General features: G+C 41.8%; 1 protein-coding gene across 5 annotated transcripts in view; it reads left to right on the plus strand.

Moving 5' to 3' along the window:
- Nucleotides 1-14,794, plus strand: part of LOC119160912 (uncharacterized) — a 256,608-nt gene that overhangs the window by 191,009 nt on the left and 50,805 nt on the right. For all 5 annotated transcript variants that reach the window (XM_037413180.2, XM_037413184.2, XM_037413182.2 and 2 more), the window contains one exon: nt 3,165-3,469. In XM_037413180.2, the coding sequence (XP_037269077.2) occupies nt 3,165-3,469 (305 nt within the window). The remainder of the gene's footprint in view (nt 1-3,164; nt 3,470-14,794) is intronic.

Raw genomic sequence — 14,794 nt, forward strand, 5'->3', positions numbered from 1 at the left:
CTGAACACAACGGCTTCCCTGCAGCTGATGTACCAGAGAATTATACAGTTCGTGAAAAGCCGCTATCGATGACTGGTACTCGAGCGGATGTTGCTCTGCATGGAGTCAGGCAAGCAGTACGAAGTAAGCCTGCTAAGCGCAGTCCACATGCTGACATACGTGTGGAACAACACACCACCTGCAGTAGTCGCAAATTGCTTTAGGCCACACCACCTGCAGTAGTCGCAAATTGCTTTAGGCATAGCGGCTTTGTGCACGACACTGCTGATCCGGTGGTGGTGGCTGATGAGGAAACCAGCGAAGAGCAAGACAGCCGCTATGTGAGCATCATGTCGGCTGATGTGCCCATGGCGGATTACTTCGCAATTGACAGCGATGTTGCCGTGGCCAGCACAGTGACTGACAGCGATATCGTCGCCGAAGTCTTGGACGGCGAAGAGGAATCGGCTGATGAGGACGTGATGCTGACGAGCGTCCGCGCCACACTATGACGGAGGCTGCGCATGCGTTGGCCGTTTCGGAAGACATAGAGATGCTTCCCTCGGACAGTGTGCGCGGACTAAGTTACCTGCAAGAACTTCGCGAAATTGCAACTTCGTTGCACATTACGTTCGTGAAACAAATCGCGATCACAGAATTTTTTAAGAAATAAAAGTCTGATGATGTAGGAGACATTTTTCAAGTGTTTTGTTCGTACTCGCGATAATTCGTACCCTCAGATAATTCGGACATCCTCTCCTGTCCTGTAAAGCTTGAATTAACGTAGTTTCACTGTAGTTTTGTTTTGAGCGCTATATCAAAAATGTGGTGGGAGTTTTTTAATGACTCGACTGCAGCTCGCACGCCCATCAAACCCACCGGTGGCAGTCATTATGGTAGATAGGAGATTTGACACTGAAAATCTCAATGGCAAAAAGCTTGCCAGGATGTGCATGTGGTGGCAGATGCGTGGCTATGATAGAGACAAGGGCGTTGCAGTGTGGCTGCATGGTTCTGGAAGCCATAAAGCAACAAGAAATTGTCGAGTTGCTAGTGGAAGTTCACTGAAGTGTACTCAGATTTGGGTGCACGTTAAAGAACCCCAGGTGGTCTAAATTTCCGGAGCCCTCCACTACGGCATCTCTCATAATCATATAGTGGTTTTGGGACGTTAAACCCCACATATCAATCAATCAAGTTCACTGAAATCCTTGAAAGTTCTTTTTTCTTATGTTTTTTTTTCTTTTTTCTCGCGAAAACTCTATACAAGCAAAAGTATCCTGGAAAAGTAGTTGTTGCAAGTAGCCCTATTTTGCATTGTCTTCTACGTGCGGCTGATGGGGAATGGAAAATTACTCATTGCTGGGGAAGTTTGCTTAAAGCAGATTTCTCTATAACGGGAATCAACAGTACAGCATTTTTTATCAACTTCTTTGTGAGAAATCTTGCAATATTTTGTCATGTGAGCTTTTACCTAAATAGAGAAATAGAGTAACTGACACAAGTTCAAGTTCAAACACATATATGTGTTAACAGAGGTATTTTGTACATTCATGAATATGCAGAACAAAGTTCTTAACATCAGCATGAAAATTTGGCAACTCAAAAAATGGTTGCTTGCAAGGCAAATTTGGCTTATGTAGTTTCCAGTGTCTTCTACCAGTCTGGGGACCTGCTCCCTGTATTGGAGCAAGTGGGGTAACAAGATATGTTAATACAAGTGAACCCAGATGTAGCAAATCTACAGGGGATGACAAAATGGTTTTATACGAAAAAGATAAACCACAGGACGCATGCTTTACTGCATCAAAGTTGTTTGTGCTATTAGTATACCTTGTCACATTACGTGGCTGTGTTGAAGGGAAGCAAACAAAGCAAATCCAGCTTTATGGGGTCATTTCCTGGTCCCTTTAGTTTCTGTTTAACAAGAGTTTGTTGTATGCATTGTATAGTGCTGCACTTTTGTAAGGTATATACATGATAATGTTGTAGATATTCTATATAGACAATAATATAATACATCAAGATCTGTTGCCTTGCAACTTGAAAATCATTTTACTACTGCCCCGCCGCGGTGGTCTAGTGGCTAAGATACTCGGCTGCTGACTTGCAGGCCGCGAGATCGAATCCCGGCTGCGGCTGCTGCATTTTCGATGGAGGTGAAAATGCTGTAGGCCTGCGTGCTCAGATTTGGGTGCACGTTAAAGAACCCCAGGTGGTAAAAATTTCCGGAGCCCTCCACCACGGCATCTCTTATAATCATATGGTTGTTTTGGTACGTTAAACCCCACAAATCAATCAGTCAATAAATTCATCAATCAATCAATCAATCTACTCCTTCTCAAGCTTCATTCACACTAGTGAAGGGGCAGGGTAGTGAAAAGCCTTGGCAGGCGGAAATTTTTCATGCTTGTTCTGGCACCGCCACTTTTGTCATTTATGCCTACTGTTTGTTAACAAATAAATTGGAACCATGCCACTTTTCCTCTATTTTTAAGCTTTTTATTTCATACTGAATATTAACCATGCATGCTGACTAGCATGCATAAATAACAGTTATGACCTTGTCAACCTCTTGTTTTCTGCAGAGGCACTGGCAAAAGTGAGTTATGTTAGAACACACCAATGCGCTGCGGCCTAACCTGCCACTTTTCCCACTTTTTCTGCAATCTTCACGTCTGTGTCACGTCTGTGTCAGAGCACGCAAGGAGCCGGTTTTCGTTCTGTGGGGCGAAATCTCTAGGCAGTTTCGGGCTCTGATGTGGTCAGCCTGACAGCTAGGCCACACGTGCTTCTGATACAGCACTTCATAGCCTGAAATTGCCTCGAGGTTTTGCCCCGTGGAGGGAAAACCGGCTCCTCGCACGCTCTACACAGATGGGGCCGCGGCTGTACATCCTCGTAGAGCCTGTAAATTTTGTCATGCAACACTGGGTAATTTGTGATTTCATCGATGGCAATCATCACCAGCACTTTAGACGTATTGAATTTGGGACCTGATGCTTGCATGCTAGTTCAGCACAAGTGCAGCATTCAATAAAGTGGAAACACTTTTCGCGCTTCACTAAGGGGAGGGGGCCACAAGCCACTTAAGGTCTTTTTTTTTTTTTCTCAATGCTTTGAGATTTTTATGCATGGGAAGTCCATGAGCCATAATTGTGTTCATTATTATTTTTTGTCTTCAGGGACATCATTGCCAAAGGTCACTCACGACTACACCCAGCACCCTTCTCCGATGAGTGCGTCATCCTTTGTAGCAGCGCCAACGTCTGCCGACAGTGGCTGGAGCACAGTGCCTCAGCTCTCAACACCTGCGCCGCCTCCTTTGGGCGAGTACAACTTTGTGAGCACAAGTCCGCCTTCCCTGCCTGCTGAGCCAGCTGCTGTGATGAATGGCATGTCGCCACAGGCAGATGGGTCAGCGCCTTCATCACCACCTGTCAGCAGCCAGCCCGCCACATTCGACTACTACAAGGCTAGCACTTATTCGGTGAGCCCCGTAACGTGATAAAAACAAGTGCTTCGCTGTAGACTCTGCATGGCTAACGAGTACTAAATAGCACTATTTAAATAAAGGGGAAATCTATAGCCTCTTTCTTTAGGGGCTTATCTGGTTCACTCACGTCGAGGTTCTTTTCGTAAAAATGCCCCAAGTTAGAAATCTGCTACTTGCAGTCCGCGGGGCCACATGTGGCCCATGGGGCAGTATTATGCGGCTCCCGGCACAACTTAAGAACCCCTCCCACTCTCCCTTCTTTTTTCTTTTTTTTATTCGAAGACGGACAGAGCAGTTTTGATCTAAATGGGCCTCTTGCTTCTAATCGATGTTTGTAAATTGCAACTTTGTGACATGCATGCTGAAAATAAACGTGATTTTTGTTATACTTTTGTACATTATTGTTGATTCGCCATTTTTGTTTTTATCTGCAAAGCTCCCAAGCTCCTCCTCCCCCCCCCTCCCCCTTTCTCAAATGGTTCGCCATCCAGCCCTGTGACATGTCTGATTCATGCAACCTGACCTTCGGCCTCAAAAGCGTGCCGACCCCTGCCCTAAGTCATTAGTTGAAATTAACTTGACCTGGCTAACTTTAACAGATTTCTTTCGCACAGCCTGCCTGATGTACTTAAGTGGAAATGGCTTTCTGCTACTGACCACAATGTTGCAAGTTTTATTCTAAAAAAAATAGGCTTCCACAAATGTTTTATTTGGTACTAATAGTTTGTTGTCACAGGTTACACACTTTAGGGAAGAAGGAATGAATTTTACTTTTTGTAAAATGTGAAAATGCTCTCTGAAAGATTCATGGCCAAAAATTTGTATGTCTCATTTTTGTGTATTAGCATTGACAATTCTCCACTGACACCTGTAGTACCAGCAAAAATTGTACAAGCTGCCTGCCTGTTAAGATGGCTTTAACTATAGGCCAACCTGAGTATTGCTGAATGGGAGTTGAGAAAACTTTCTACACAATTTAAAAAATACTGGCTCAGTTGGATATAACCATTTAACTTCAGTACTTGAAATCACTCATGTCTTTTTTTAGGGTTTAGAAACTGCGATAAAAAACATGTTGGCTAGAGTTAGTACTATGTAGTAAACACACCAGCAGCCTTTTTATGTAACTTAAGTATTGCAGGTTAACTTTAAAGTTTTTCAAAATTATGACCGGAACATTTGTAAATGTTAAAGAAATTCCACTGATTTTGAAAGCAGTAGCTGTCAAAGCATTGCCAAAATATTATTTCCAGTGCTATTTTAAACCACTGTTCATCAATATAGTTCCCCAATGTTCTAGTAGTGATACTGAGAAAACTTTGTCTGCAGGGTGTCAGTTTTTTTTTTTTTTTTTTCGTTGTTTCATGATGTGAATGACTCATCTTAAATCTCTGTGACGTTTTAACAGATGCACCGGCCTACTTTACCTTGCCTATAAAATTCGCATGAAAGCATCGCATTTTGTTGGGACTAGGGAAAAGCAGTTATAGCTGCTAGGGGAAGTCGTGGCGAGTATAATGGTGGTTAGAGTGCATCATTTATATGGGTATAGTGCACCAGGACAAGGACACAAAAAGAGAGGGACACACACGCACACAGCGCTGCTTCAAAGTGGCCAAATTTTTCTCCAGGGTATATAAGTATTTATCTTTAATTTATACCTGATGCTAACTGGCTTAACAACTTCAATCAACTTCGTGGTTGCCACTAAATTCCCAACTTGGTAAATTTCTAACTTGGCAAATAGTTGACACTTGCAGTGTGGCCTCTGCATTCATGCAGTTATATGGTATCTATCAAACTAAGTCCGAGTTAGCTCATAACTTGTTTGGCCTGAAAACCTTTGGCATGCATATTGTGGAAAATCACAATCTGTATTATAATGTTAAAAGTGCTGTTAAGTCAGATTTGGCTTGAACATTCTGCTTGTATTTCTTTTTCTCTCCTTTTAAGCCAACATTTACAGGCTCCTCTCTTCCAGGTTGCGTGAAAAAACAAATTGACTCCGTTTCTCAAAATCACATTTTAAAATTTATACGTATTGATGTATTTAATGAAGTGCACTGGATCAAAGCAAAAAAAAGGCACACAACATGTTCTGGTACAGAATTCATTTCTTTAGCAGGCTTCGAATTAAAGATTGATTAAGGAGATATGGGAGGGAGCCATATTGATTTGCGTTTTTTTTTCTACCAGAAACAGGGGGATTGTGGTTGGAAAGAGGGAGGCTGTTCCTAAAGGGGGTGTGGTGCATGCGTACATGCAGACTGAATAATGCCTTTGCAGCATTGGACAATAAATAAAAAGAAGGCATTACTGGGGGAAGCATGGGGGAAACAAGAAAAAAAAAATCGAGCAGCGAAAGAACAGGTCCATATGTAAGCGGAGGTCGTCGTGTTCAATTGGGTTAATGGTGGTCCCTCCCTCACTGTGCATATTGATTGGTGGGCTCCTCCTCTCTTGCTTTGGTCTGCAGGGCCGTCACAGGGGAGAGGAGAGCACCGTACCTCGCCCCGTTTTTTTTTTTGCTGTTTTTCTTTTCTATGCTGCTGTCACGGCACAATGTGGGTGCCTTTTGGTTGCTTGATATGTTTTTCTTTCTGTAGCTACTCACCCTTTAAAAGTTGTTTTGCACCTTCAGTTTTTTTTTAGTTTTCCTTTTCCCCTTTTTTTTCCCATTTTGTCAAAACTGGTGCTGTTTGAGAGGTCCACGCCGGGCCCTCGTATTAATGGGCACAGAGTGGTGGCCAGCCTGTGCTGGGCGTCGGTGAATATGCCCTGCGCAGTAGCTGTGTTTATGCGGCCAGAGGGCGTGGTCCCAGCGTGCATTGTGGCTCCTTCCTCGTCCCATTTTCAACTCGATGGGACAGTAGGTCCTTGGCTTTCAGAGCTGAGTAGGGAAAAGAACTGCATCTGGGACAAAGGCTTTGCCACAGCTGTTTTATGTAGCCTTGCTTAAAGCGGGTCGGGAAGATGGTCTAGTGTGGCTAGAGGTGCAGTCGTGGGGCAGGTTTGATTGCAAATTATCTACCCTGCCAACTTTGGAGCTGGGGATGACGCAGTGTAGTTGTGCAACGAGCACAAGCATTAAGACTGAGTGCTGTTACATCCCGTAGCCAGCGACGGTTTGGCAGCTTGGGAACAGAGATGCATTTGTGACACTCTTCTCGAGTCATCTTGGCAAATGGCATAACTCTCGATCCTGGTCTTCGACGGCCTGTCCTTTGTGGGCCCCGTGCCGTGACTGGCTGGTCCGCTGCTGCTATGCCACATGTCACTCTTCTTTATTCTATGAATTTCTCTTGGTTACTAGTATTTTTTTCTTCCTTGTTTGTATTTTTTTGTTAACTTGACCCAAGCCTACCATGCGACATTTTCTTTGAGCGTGGCACCATGCCTCAAGAAACAACGCGAAGCAACAGCACACAAGCACGTTAAAGCTCATCGTCGTCCTACGTGCGCCCTGTTTTGCGGCTGGCATCTGTGCTACCCCAGTTTTCGGTAGGTGGCACCTTTTCTTTCATTTACTTTTCCTTTTCTTTTCCTCACCCTCCGATTTTGATTTGCGCTTGTGACTGTGCTGGCTTCTGTATGCCTCCTTAGTGTTATTTATTTATTTTTTTCCCAACCTTGTTTGACAAGCTGCTGCATGGATATATTGCCATATCTGCAATTTTACAGTGGCAGTTAGCTGGGGAGTTCAGTCATGTATACGACTGAACAAACTTGTGTACTTGCTGTTTGTAAGATGTCAACTCCAGGGAATGCTTTGTGTGTACTCTGGTAGCTTGTTCATTGTCGTAATGAAAAGGTGTTAATTACTTTTTTTTGTGTGTGTCTAACAGCAAGAACTGCTGTAATAAATGTGACCAGCACTTAGGGTTTCTCTGATGATAGCAGTGTCCAGTGACTATTAATGTTTATAAATATTTCTCTAATATTCGTATTTAGACCAAGTGATCAGGAATATCGATACAAACTTTGGTGTGTAAAGATGCTTAGACAAACAATATTTTTTTTTTATGGTAAGCATGCTGTATAGTGGCAGCTTGTATAAACTTGTGCACTATTCTGGAGTTAATTAATTCAGATGATTTCTATTCTGAGCAAAAATGATGGGTTATCAATGAGCTAGGGTTGGCAAGGACTGAAGTAGCTGCCAAGTTGATTGATTGCTGCACCAATGACCACAATGTTGTTGCTGCTCTGAGCTGTTCAAGCCTGCTTGTCTTTTAATAACGTGTTGCTGAGTGCCTTAGTTCAATTAAGAGTAAAAATAGTCATGGAAAAAATTATTACAGTCAAGAGGGATGAGGACACATGCAGTATACTCACATACACTACTAACCATAGCAAAAAATGCACTGTGCCTTGAAGCAAATTAAAAAATGAAAATTTGCATCTTTCGCTGAATGAGACCAAAGAGCACGGTAATACTTGTACAATGCTGTCCTTGACCAGCATCTTTTTTTTCTAGTGTACTTAGCTGTCCAGACATAGTCAAATGTATATATACTGATATAGTTCTCATTTGAAGTATGTTACACCCATTCCTTGTTGTGGTTCCTTATGTTCAGTGGCCATTTCTGTAGCTCCTCTTTCCCCGATGGCAAATACAGTATGACAAAAGGAAGAAATGACCTGACTATGTGGTTGGACATATTGATGCAACTCATTCATATGTGTTTTCAAAAAGTGCTGTTCCTGCTGTGGCCACAATGAATGCGAAGTGCAGGACATAGCTTGGACACCCACTCTTCACTCCTCGAAACTTTTTATGTTTTGCATGTACAGGGCTGGAAGTGTTGTGTCATTTGCGCTATTCTGCGCCAGGCTGCTCATAAACGGCAATTTCGTGATAATTGTTGATTGAAAGTGTAAACTGCCAAATCTAGCCAATTTTTACAGTTGACTGAGCAGCAGTGAGTGTTGACTACACCAAAGATGCGGCCACATCTATATCTAGTCAAGTTCGATCACATTGTAATTCAGTTAGTTCATGGGGCTTGTTAGTGCTTGTCTCATTGCTGTTATCATCATGGTTTCCTCACAAAAGTGGTGGCACCAACATGAGTAACTGTTAATTATCTAGTAATACAGTGAAACCTTGACAATTTGTATCAGCCCGGAACACTGCTTGATCATGCACTAAACGGCAGTGAGTGTAAACTTGTGCAAATGTGCATCTACTGACGTGTCCCATCGCCACCAATGAGCACATATGGTGCTATTACAGTAAATACAGCAGATGTTGCCCAAAGTACCCACCAGAAAGTCTTTTCTTACTTTTTGCCAGAGTGCGGAAAAGATATTGGGCAGTCACTCTCGCACGATTGTTTTATAGCACGCAGTGGTGACACTAAGGAGCATTTCGAAACTCACACAGGGTGTGGGATATGCAGCGACTGAAATAGCAACAAAACAGACACTATCGGCTTTCTGCAATACATATGTGTGCTTCTTTATTGCAATGTGATACTAAGCGACAACTGACAGTTTCATCGAAACACTGAGCAGTCGTGTCGACTCAGATAATCTCCTGGTTAGTTTTGCGCAGCGAGGTTCCTATGCTGCCCACTCCATCGCTGCTGGGTGGCTCGCTGTACTGTGCGCATGCATTTGCTGTGTAAATTGCTCGTCCCCACTTCTCTCCACTCTGAGCCCAGATGAGAGACCGAGCACAGATGAGCAGAGTAGTGTGTTTAATTAGCATGGGGATAACAAGTTTCCGCCAAGGGAAGTGTGCCGTGATTATCTGTACTTCGTTTCACTCATCAGGTGCAAGGCTGCAAAGGCTAGTGAGATTATTTGAAGTCTATACGTTTGCGTAAAGAAATAGTTTCATGTTTTTACCACCCAGAATATATATTTCTTTACGTTTCAGGCTGAGTATGAAGTGAGCATGTTTTATACATCTCTCTCTCTCTCTCTCTCATACACACACACTGACAGACGGACACACACCCATACTCTTGTAGTAGTTGGTAAGTCTGGTAAGCTCATCAGTACAGAATGTTTAGCGAAAACCATTGGAATTTTTTTTAACCAGAAATCAATTTGTCGATGATGCTTTTACTACGCCGAAGCTGCTCCAAAATACTGAAGTCCACTTTACCCTTGCATGTGTGATATATATATGTGTGTGTGTGATGTGTGTGTGTGTGTGTGTGTGTGTGTGTGTGTGTGTGTGCGCACGCACGCATATACATGGAGTATGGTTGAAACTCCCCCCCCACCCCCCCAAAAAAAAACAATTTCTTTTCTGGCTATGCTCCCCAACATCTACCATAGGTCTTCCTAGAAAAAAATATTAGTAGGAATTGTGGTCTTAGTGTCAATGGGAGCTGCTAGCAGGGTGCTCAAGCCAGCAAGGATGTGATGTGTAGGACCTCAACTTGCCTGAACTTGCTCCGCTTGGTCACATTTCACTGTTGCTTGTTAGAAATTTCGGAAGTGTTTCTAGTTGGGTACAGGATTGCGTACTGACAATTAAATTTTTTGTTTTGGCAACCCCTAATTATACTCTATCCTCTACCTCTGTTTATTAAAACGAAAAATATAAGTGTTTAAAAGCAATTCCATCACACATTTCTGGAAGCATCCTCTAGTGCTTTCAGATAGTTGTGCCTTGAACCGTACGGTAAAAGCAACAGTAATTTGCCCACCAAGTACTCTGCAAAGAAAATTCTGAATTTTTCAAGGCTACTGCAAGCAGTGTGTCATTGTTCTTGTTTGTTCATATACTTAGAACTTTGAGTCGCCTGTGGGAAGTCATCTAGCAGGCTTATCATTTCGTTGTTCTTTTTAATTATGCTTTTCAAAAGTCGTACCCTGTCTTGATCACTAGGGAGGGAAAATTGCTCTTCCTCTAAGTAATTCCGAAATGTGGAGGAAAAATGAGCATTAACTTTTTCCAACATGAGACTAAATAATTTTTTTAAGTTGTGCAAGTGGGTTTAAAGATAAATTTCACATTATTATTCATACTATTAGTTTGTTTATTCCTCTCAAATTTTTTGGCTCTTGTATGCTCACGAGTAGCCATCGATTTGACTTTTCTGAAACGGGTGTGATATAGCTGCCAGGCTTCAGAAGATACTGATTTTGCTCATGGTGGTTAACACCTTAATAATGTTGGTTTCATACTTGAACATATATTGAAGCAAAACTCTTCGTTGGCATTTTTAATGGTATTCTAGCAGTGCTGAGTGGCTGTGCTTTTACTCAGAAGTCTTTCATGAGTTTTCATTGCAACCTTGTTAGGCGACATTTTTTCTGCCATCAGACATACAGCTGAACCCCTTTATGAGAGACATGTGTTGCGGAGCAGTTCTTCTCGGTGTCTGTTATAAGCAGGGTACCACGTATGCGTTTTTATTATTGACCCCCTATTGCAATGTAGGTTCACAGATGTCTGTTATACCCATTTGTCTATTAAATCAGTGCCTCTTATAAAGAGACTAGACTGTACTAAAGCAGGCACCATAAATGTACAGTCCTATGGGTTGAAACGTGACATTAGTTTTTTTTAAATAGAACGACTGCTATGAGTGGGTGCTTGAGAAAACTATGCCATGTTGCTGCAAATCTGGCCACTAAGGTATCATTAACTTTAGCGGCTCTGATGTAAGTGTTCGAGTGAAAATTATGCTAATACGACATGAACTGAGGATGCTGGAAACGAAAGTTTGTGTGCATTACTTAGCCCTAAATTTCACAGAAGATGCAGTCTATGAGTAATGTACTTTTCTTTATTGACTGCACATGCACGAGAGTGTATTCATGTAATGTTCTAACCCCACGCCTTCCTGCTTTTATTTTTGTGTATCAGATGGAAATTAATGATATTATAATATTAGAAAAAGTACTGGCAAGCCTCGGTACATTCAAATTTTATGGCTTAGCAATAACAGCCAGTTCTGGTTTTACTTGCCAGGAAGTTACTATCACTGACGTCATGATGAAGAATGTGGTCAGGAACATTCACTCACTTTGGTCCACCTGGTCATCCACTATGCTCCCAAATTGGGCCTCACAATAAGTAACAGCATAGGAGGAAACCAAGCAGGCTGGAGTTAGTATTGGGATGTCAAGATGCCTCCCGCCTACCTCCTTCTCTATCATGGTGTCCTGACAGTCTTCGTTTGTGAAATGAAACAGGAACTTGCTGTATGAAAGCTTATTAGTCGCTTAAGGGGGTGTGATGCTTGCCAGTATTTTGTCTACGGTTTCGTGGTCCTGAACCTTACGTTGTCGAAAGAAAGAAAAAGTGAGAGTGCCAGAACATCATTTCAGTACTTCATTTTGAGCAGCTGAAACCTATCTGTAATGAAATCAGTGGTTTAAGGATTTAAGAACTTTGACCTTTGTGTGTGTGTGTTGTGGGAGTTAACTGCATTATTTAAAAGGCAGGTTCTCAGGGGGGAAAAATGTTTTTTTTCGAAACACTGTTAGTGCAAAACTTGGGAAAGGTCAGGTTTTTAGAGGGCTGTGTAGGAGTTACAGAACAAAAAGCATGACACAAACACTAAAGGCTTCTTCATTGTACACAGAAAGAGACATACAAGGTTACTCTGATCTGCACCGAAATTATAGAAAAATGAGCCATTATATTAAAAGATTAGTGCAATCACAGCTTGCGTACAGAGCAGCCTGCTTATGTGAAATATGGCTTTGGGAAATGTGTGTCTGAGCGTGCACTTGTCTCCACACGGATTCAAAGAAACAAAACGTAACCAGCATTGCATATTTAATGGGACAGGCAATCTAATAAAGGTTAGCAAAGTGGCATGGGTGTTTTGATTTTTGAACATTTATTCCTACTTGCACTTTTTCCTTGCCTCCAAATCTGTTAGTGCCCATATAAGTGTTTCAGTTGAATAAGAGTGACCTCATCGGAAGTAGATTATGGGCAAAGATTATGTTGTTCTTGACTTTTAAAGAGGCAACTGCATCAGTAAGTTATGTCTCACCAATAAAGAAATAAAAAAAAACACTCTTCCCTTAAGGAGGGGCTTGGTAAGCCGGAAAAGGGGCAAAAAACAAAATACAGGTGGCGACACTGCTTTGGAAGTTTATGCATCGCCTCGTGGCTCCGAAGGTCTTGAGTATGTCTTGTTAGCAGGAGACAGTGAAGATGGGCTGTAGTGTATTCTAAAAGAGCCAATGAGTGTACTTGAAAACATCTTACTACAAGAACTTCCACTGCGGGACAATGCACATCTAAAGGGAAATACTTTGATGTACCTATAGCCACACTGGTCAGCACTAGTGTTACGATATAAAATCTTAAAAATGAGATACCTTGTTTTACCAGTCTTGATCCGTTTTGTTCATCTCTTTAGTGCCCCTTCAATATAACTGGTTAATAAAACTAACGAAATTCATATACAATAGACTCTCAGTAAACAGAAATTTGTTAAATAGAACTACTGCCTAAACGAAACTATTGCTTTTGCAATACTTGGTTTCGGGCTTGTATTCTGCACCTATGTTCATCTCTCACTAAACGGAATTCCTGTGAAATGGAACATATTTTCCCTGTCCCTTCAGGTTCCGTGTACTGAAAGTCTACTGTATGTGCTAAAGGGCACACTTTGTATATGAATTTTAAGATATTGAGCTCGCCAATATGCAAAGCATTTTTATATGAACATGTCAAATAAGATCAATGGGAATTTGTGTGGTGGGTTAAAATTTCGAGTATGTTCATTTGGAAGGCAACCTGAAATGGGCACAGATTCCATGGTATCTACAGCCACAATGTGCAACGAAATAAATTGACATTTCATGCAGGTTCCTTGAAGGAGCCGAATTTCAGTTCAACATCAGTATACAGCCATTAAAACTACCCAGTATATCGTATACATACCGTGAAATCCTGAGTAAGTGCCCCCTACCTCCCCCGCCTCCGAGCGGAGAAAGATTTGGAGGGGACCTTTGCTTGGTCATGTATTGAAAATAAAGGTGGCCGCAGAAGAGCTGCTCAGAATAAGGAATTCACACCCGTGCTTCTAATGAAATGCTTTATTGAATATGCATGCATTCACTGTTTTTATATGTCCTCTTCTGGTGAATATACTGAGTGAATGAAGCAGTGAAAATTGTGAGGGGGGGGGGTGGGGGAGAGGGCTTGCTTGGGATATTAGGGTGATATTAGGCTTGGGATATTAGGCTGTTTCATGTGCGTTCTTATAGGTATCGTAAACCTTGGCTATATAGGCCCAGGTTTTAAAAATGCTCAACTTTTTTATATATGCTTTGAGTATGTGCTAGTGCTGCTTCTACAGTATCAGTGTGTGCTAGAAATGGATTAAAATAATTACCTGAAATAGTGGTGACTATCATAGGAGTAACGTTTTTAAACACCTCTGGTGTACTTCTTGGATATAGGTGAGCATCAAAAAACCCCGGATGATCTAAATGGTCTGAAGTCCCCCGCTACGACATGCGTTGGGTGTTAGTTTTTACATATGAAAATCAAGAATTTAATCTTTTTTTCAGTACTGAGTTGCTAATTCTGCATCTAAGTTTTTTGCATAAGTGACTGAAACCTGCCACTTCAGATTGATCAGCTTGATTCTGCCTCGGTGTTTACCTATCTGCTACTGGCAATTTTTAAATGTAAATGTACCTTGAGAAAAAAAGCAACAAAAAAAACGTGTTCTGCACAGTTGCCTGAAAACAATTTCAGCAGCATTCTTTGCTTACTTTGTGCATGAGCTTGATGCAGGGCAAGAATTTTTTACAACGAAATGCTGGTTCATGATCTACCCTGGCCATATAATATGTGGGATGCCTGTCAAGTATTAGTTGTAGACAAGTCTTTGTTTTGCATAGTTTAGAAAGAAACCTATGCCAATGCAGCTGCTCTAGCTTCACTGTGTGTCATGTTCATATCACATCAACACCACATGGGCCTCACTTATAAAGTCAGGAAACATTAAGATGGTGTGTTTGACATTTGTTGTCGGTTCATAGAACCAATGTGTGTATTTCAGTACCATTTATCCAGCTGTACACCCCATGCATGGTGTGTGTTTGCAGATGGCCAGTTTCTGAAGGCCACTTTTGGTTTTATGTTGTCATTACTGAAGCATATTTTTGCTAAAACATGTAGAAGAGCTTAAAGCTCTTCTACACGTGTTAGCAGTATTGCGTATTCTTGGGCTAACACTAAGAAAAACTGCGTGCCTTGCACTTTTACACAGAGGTACCATGCACATGCCTTAACTCTAGAAGTATTTTCAGAGGACGTATGAAAGTTGGGTCATGCCTATACGATGCTTAGACACAAGCTCTACCAAAAGTTAACTATAA

This window comes from Rhipicephalus microplus, chromosome X (genome assembly GCF_043290135.1).
Source record: "Rhipicephalus microplus isolate Deutch F79 chromosome X, USDA_Rmic, whole genome shotgun sequence".
NCBI classification, from domain to species: domain Eukaryota; kingdom Metazoa; phylum Arthropoda; class Arachnida; order Ixodida; family Ixodidae; genus Rhipicephalus; species Rhipicephalus microplus.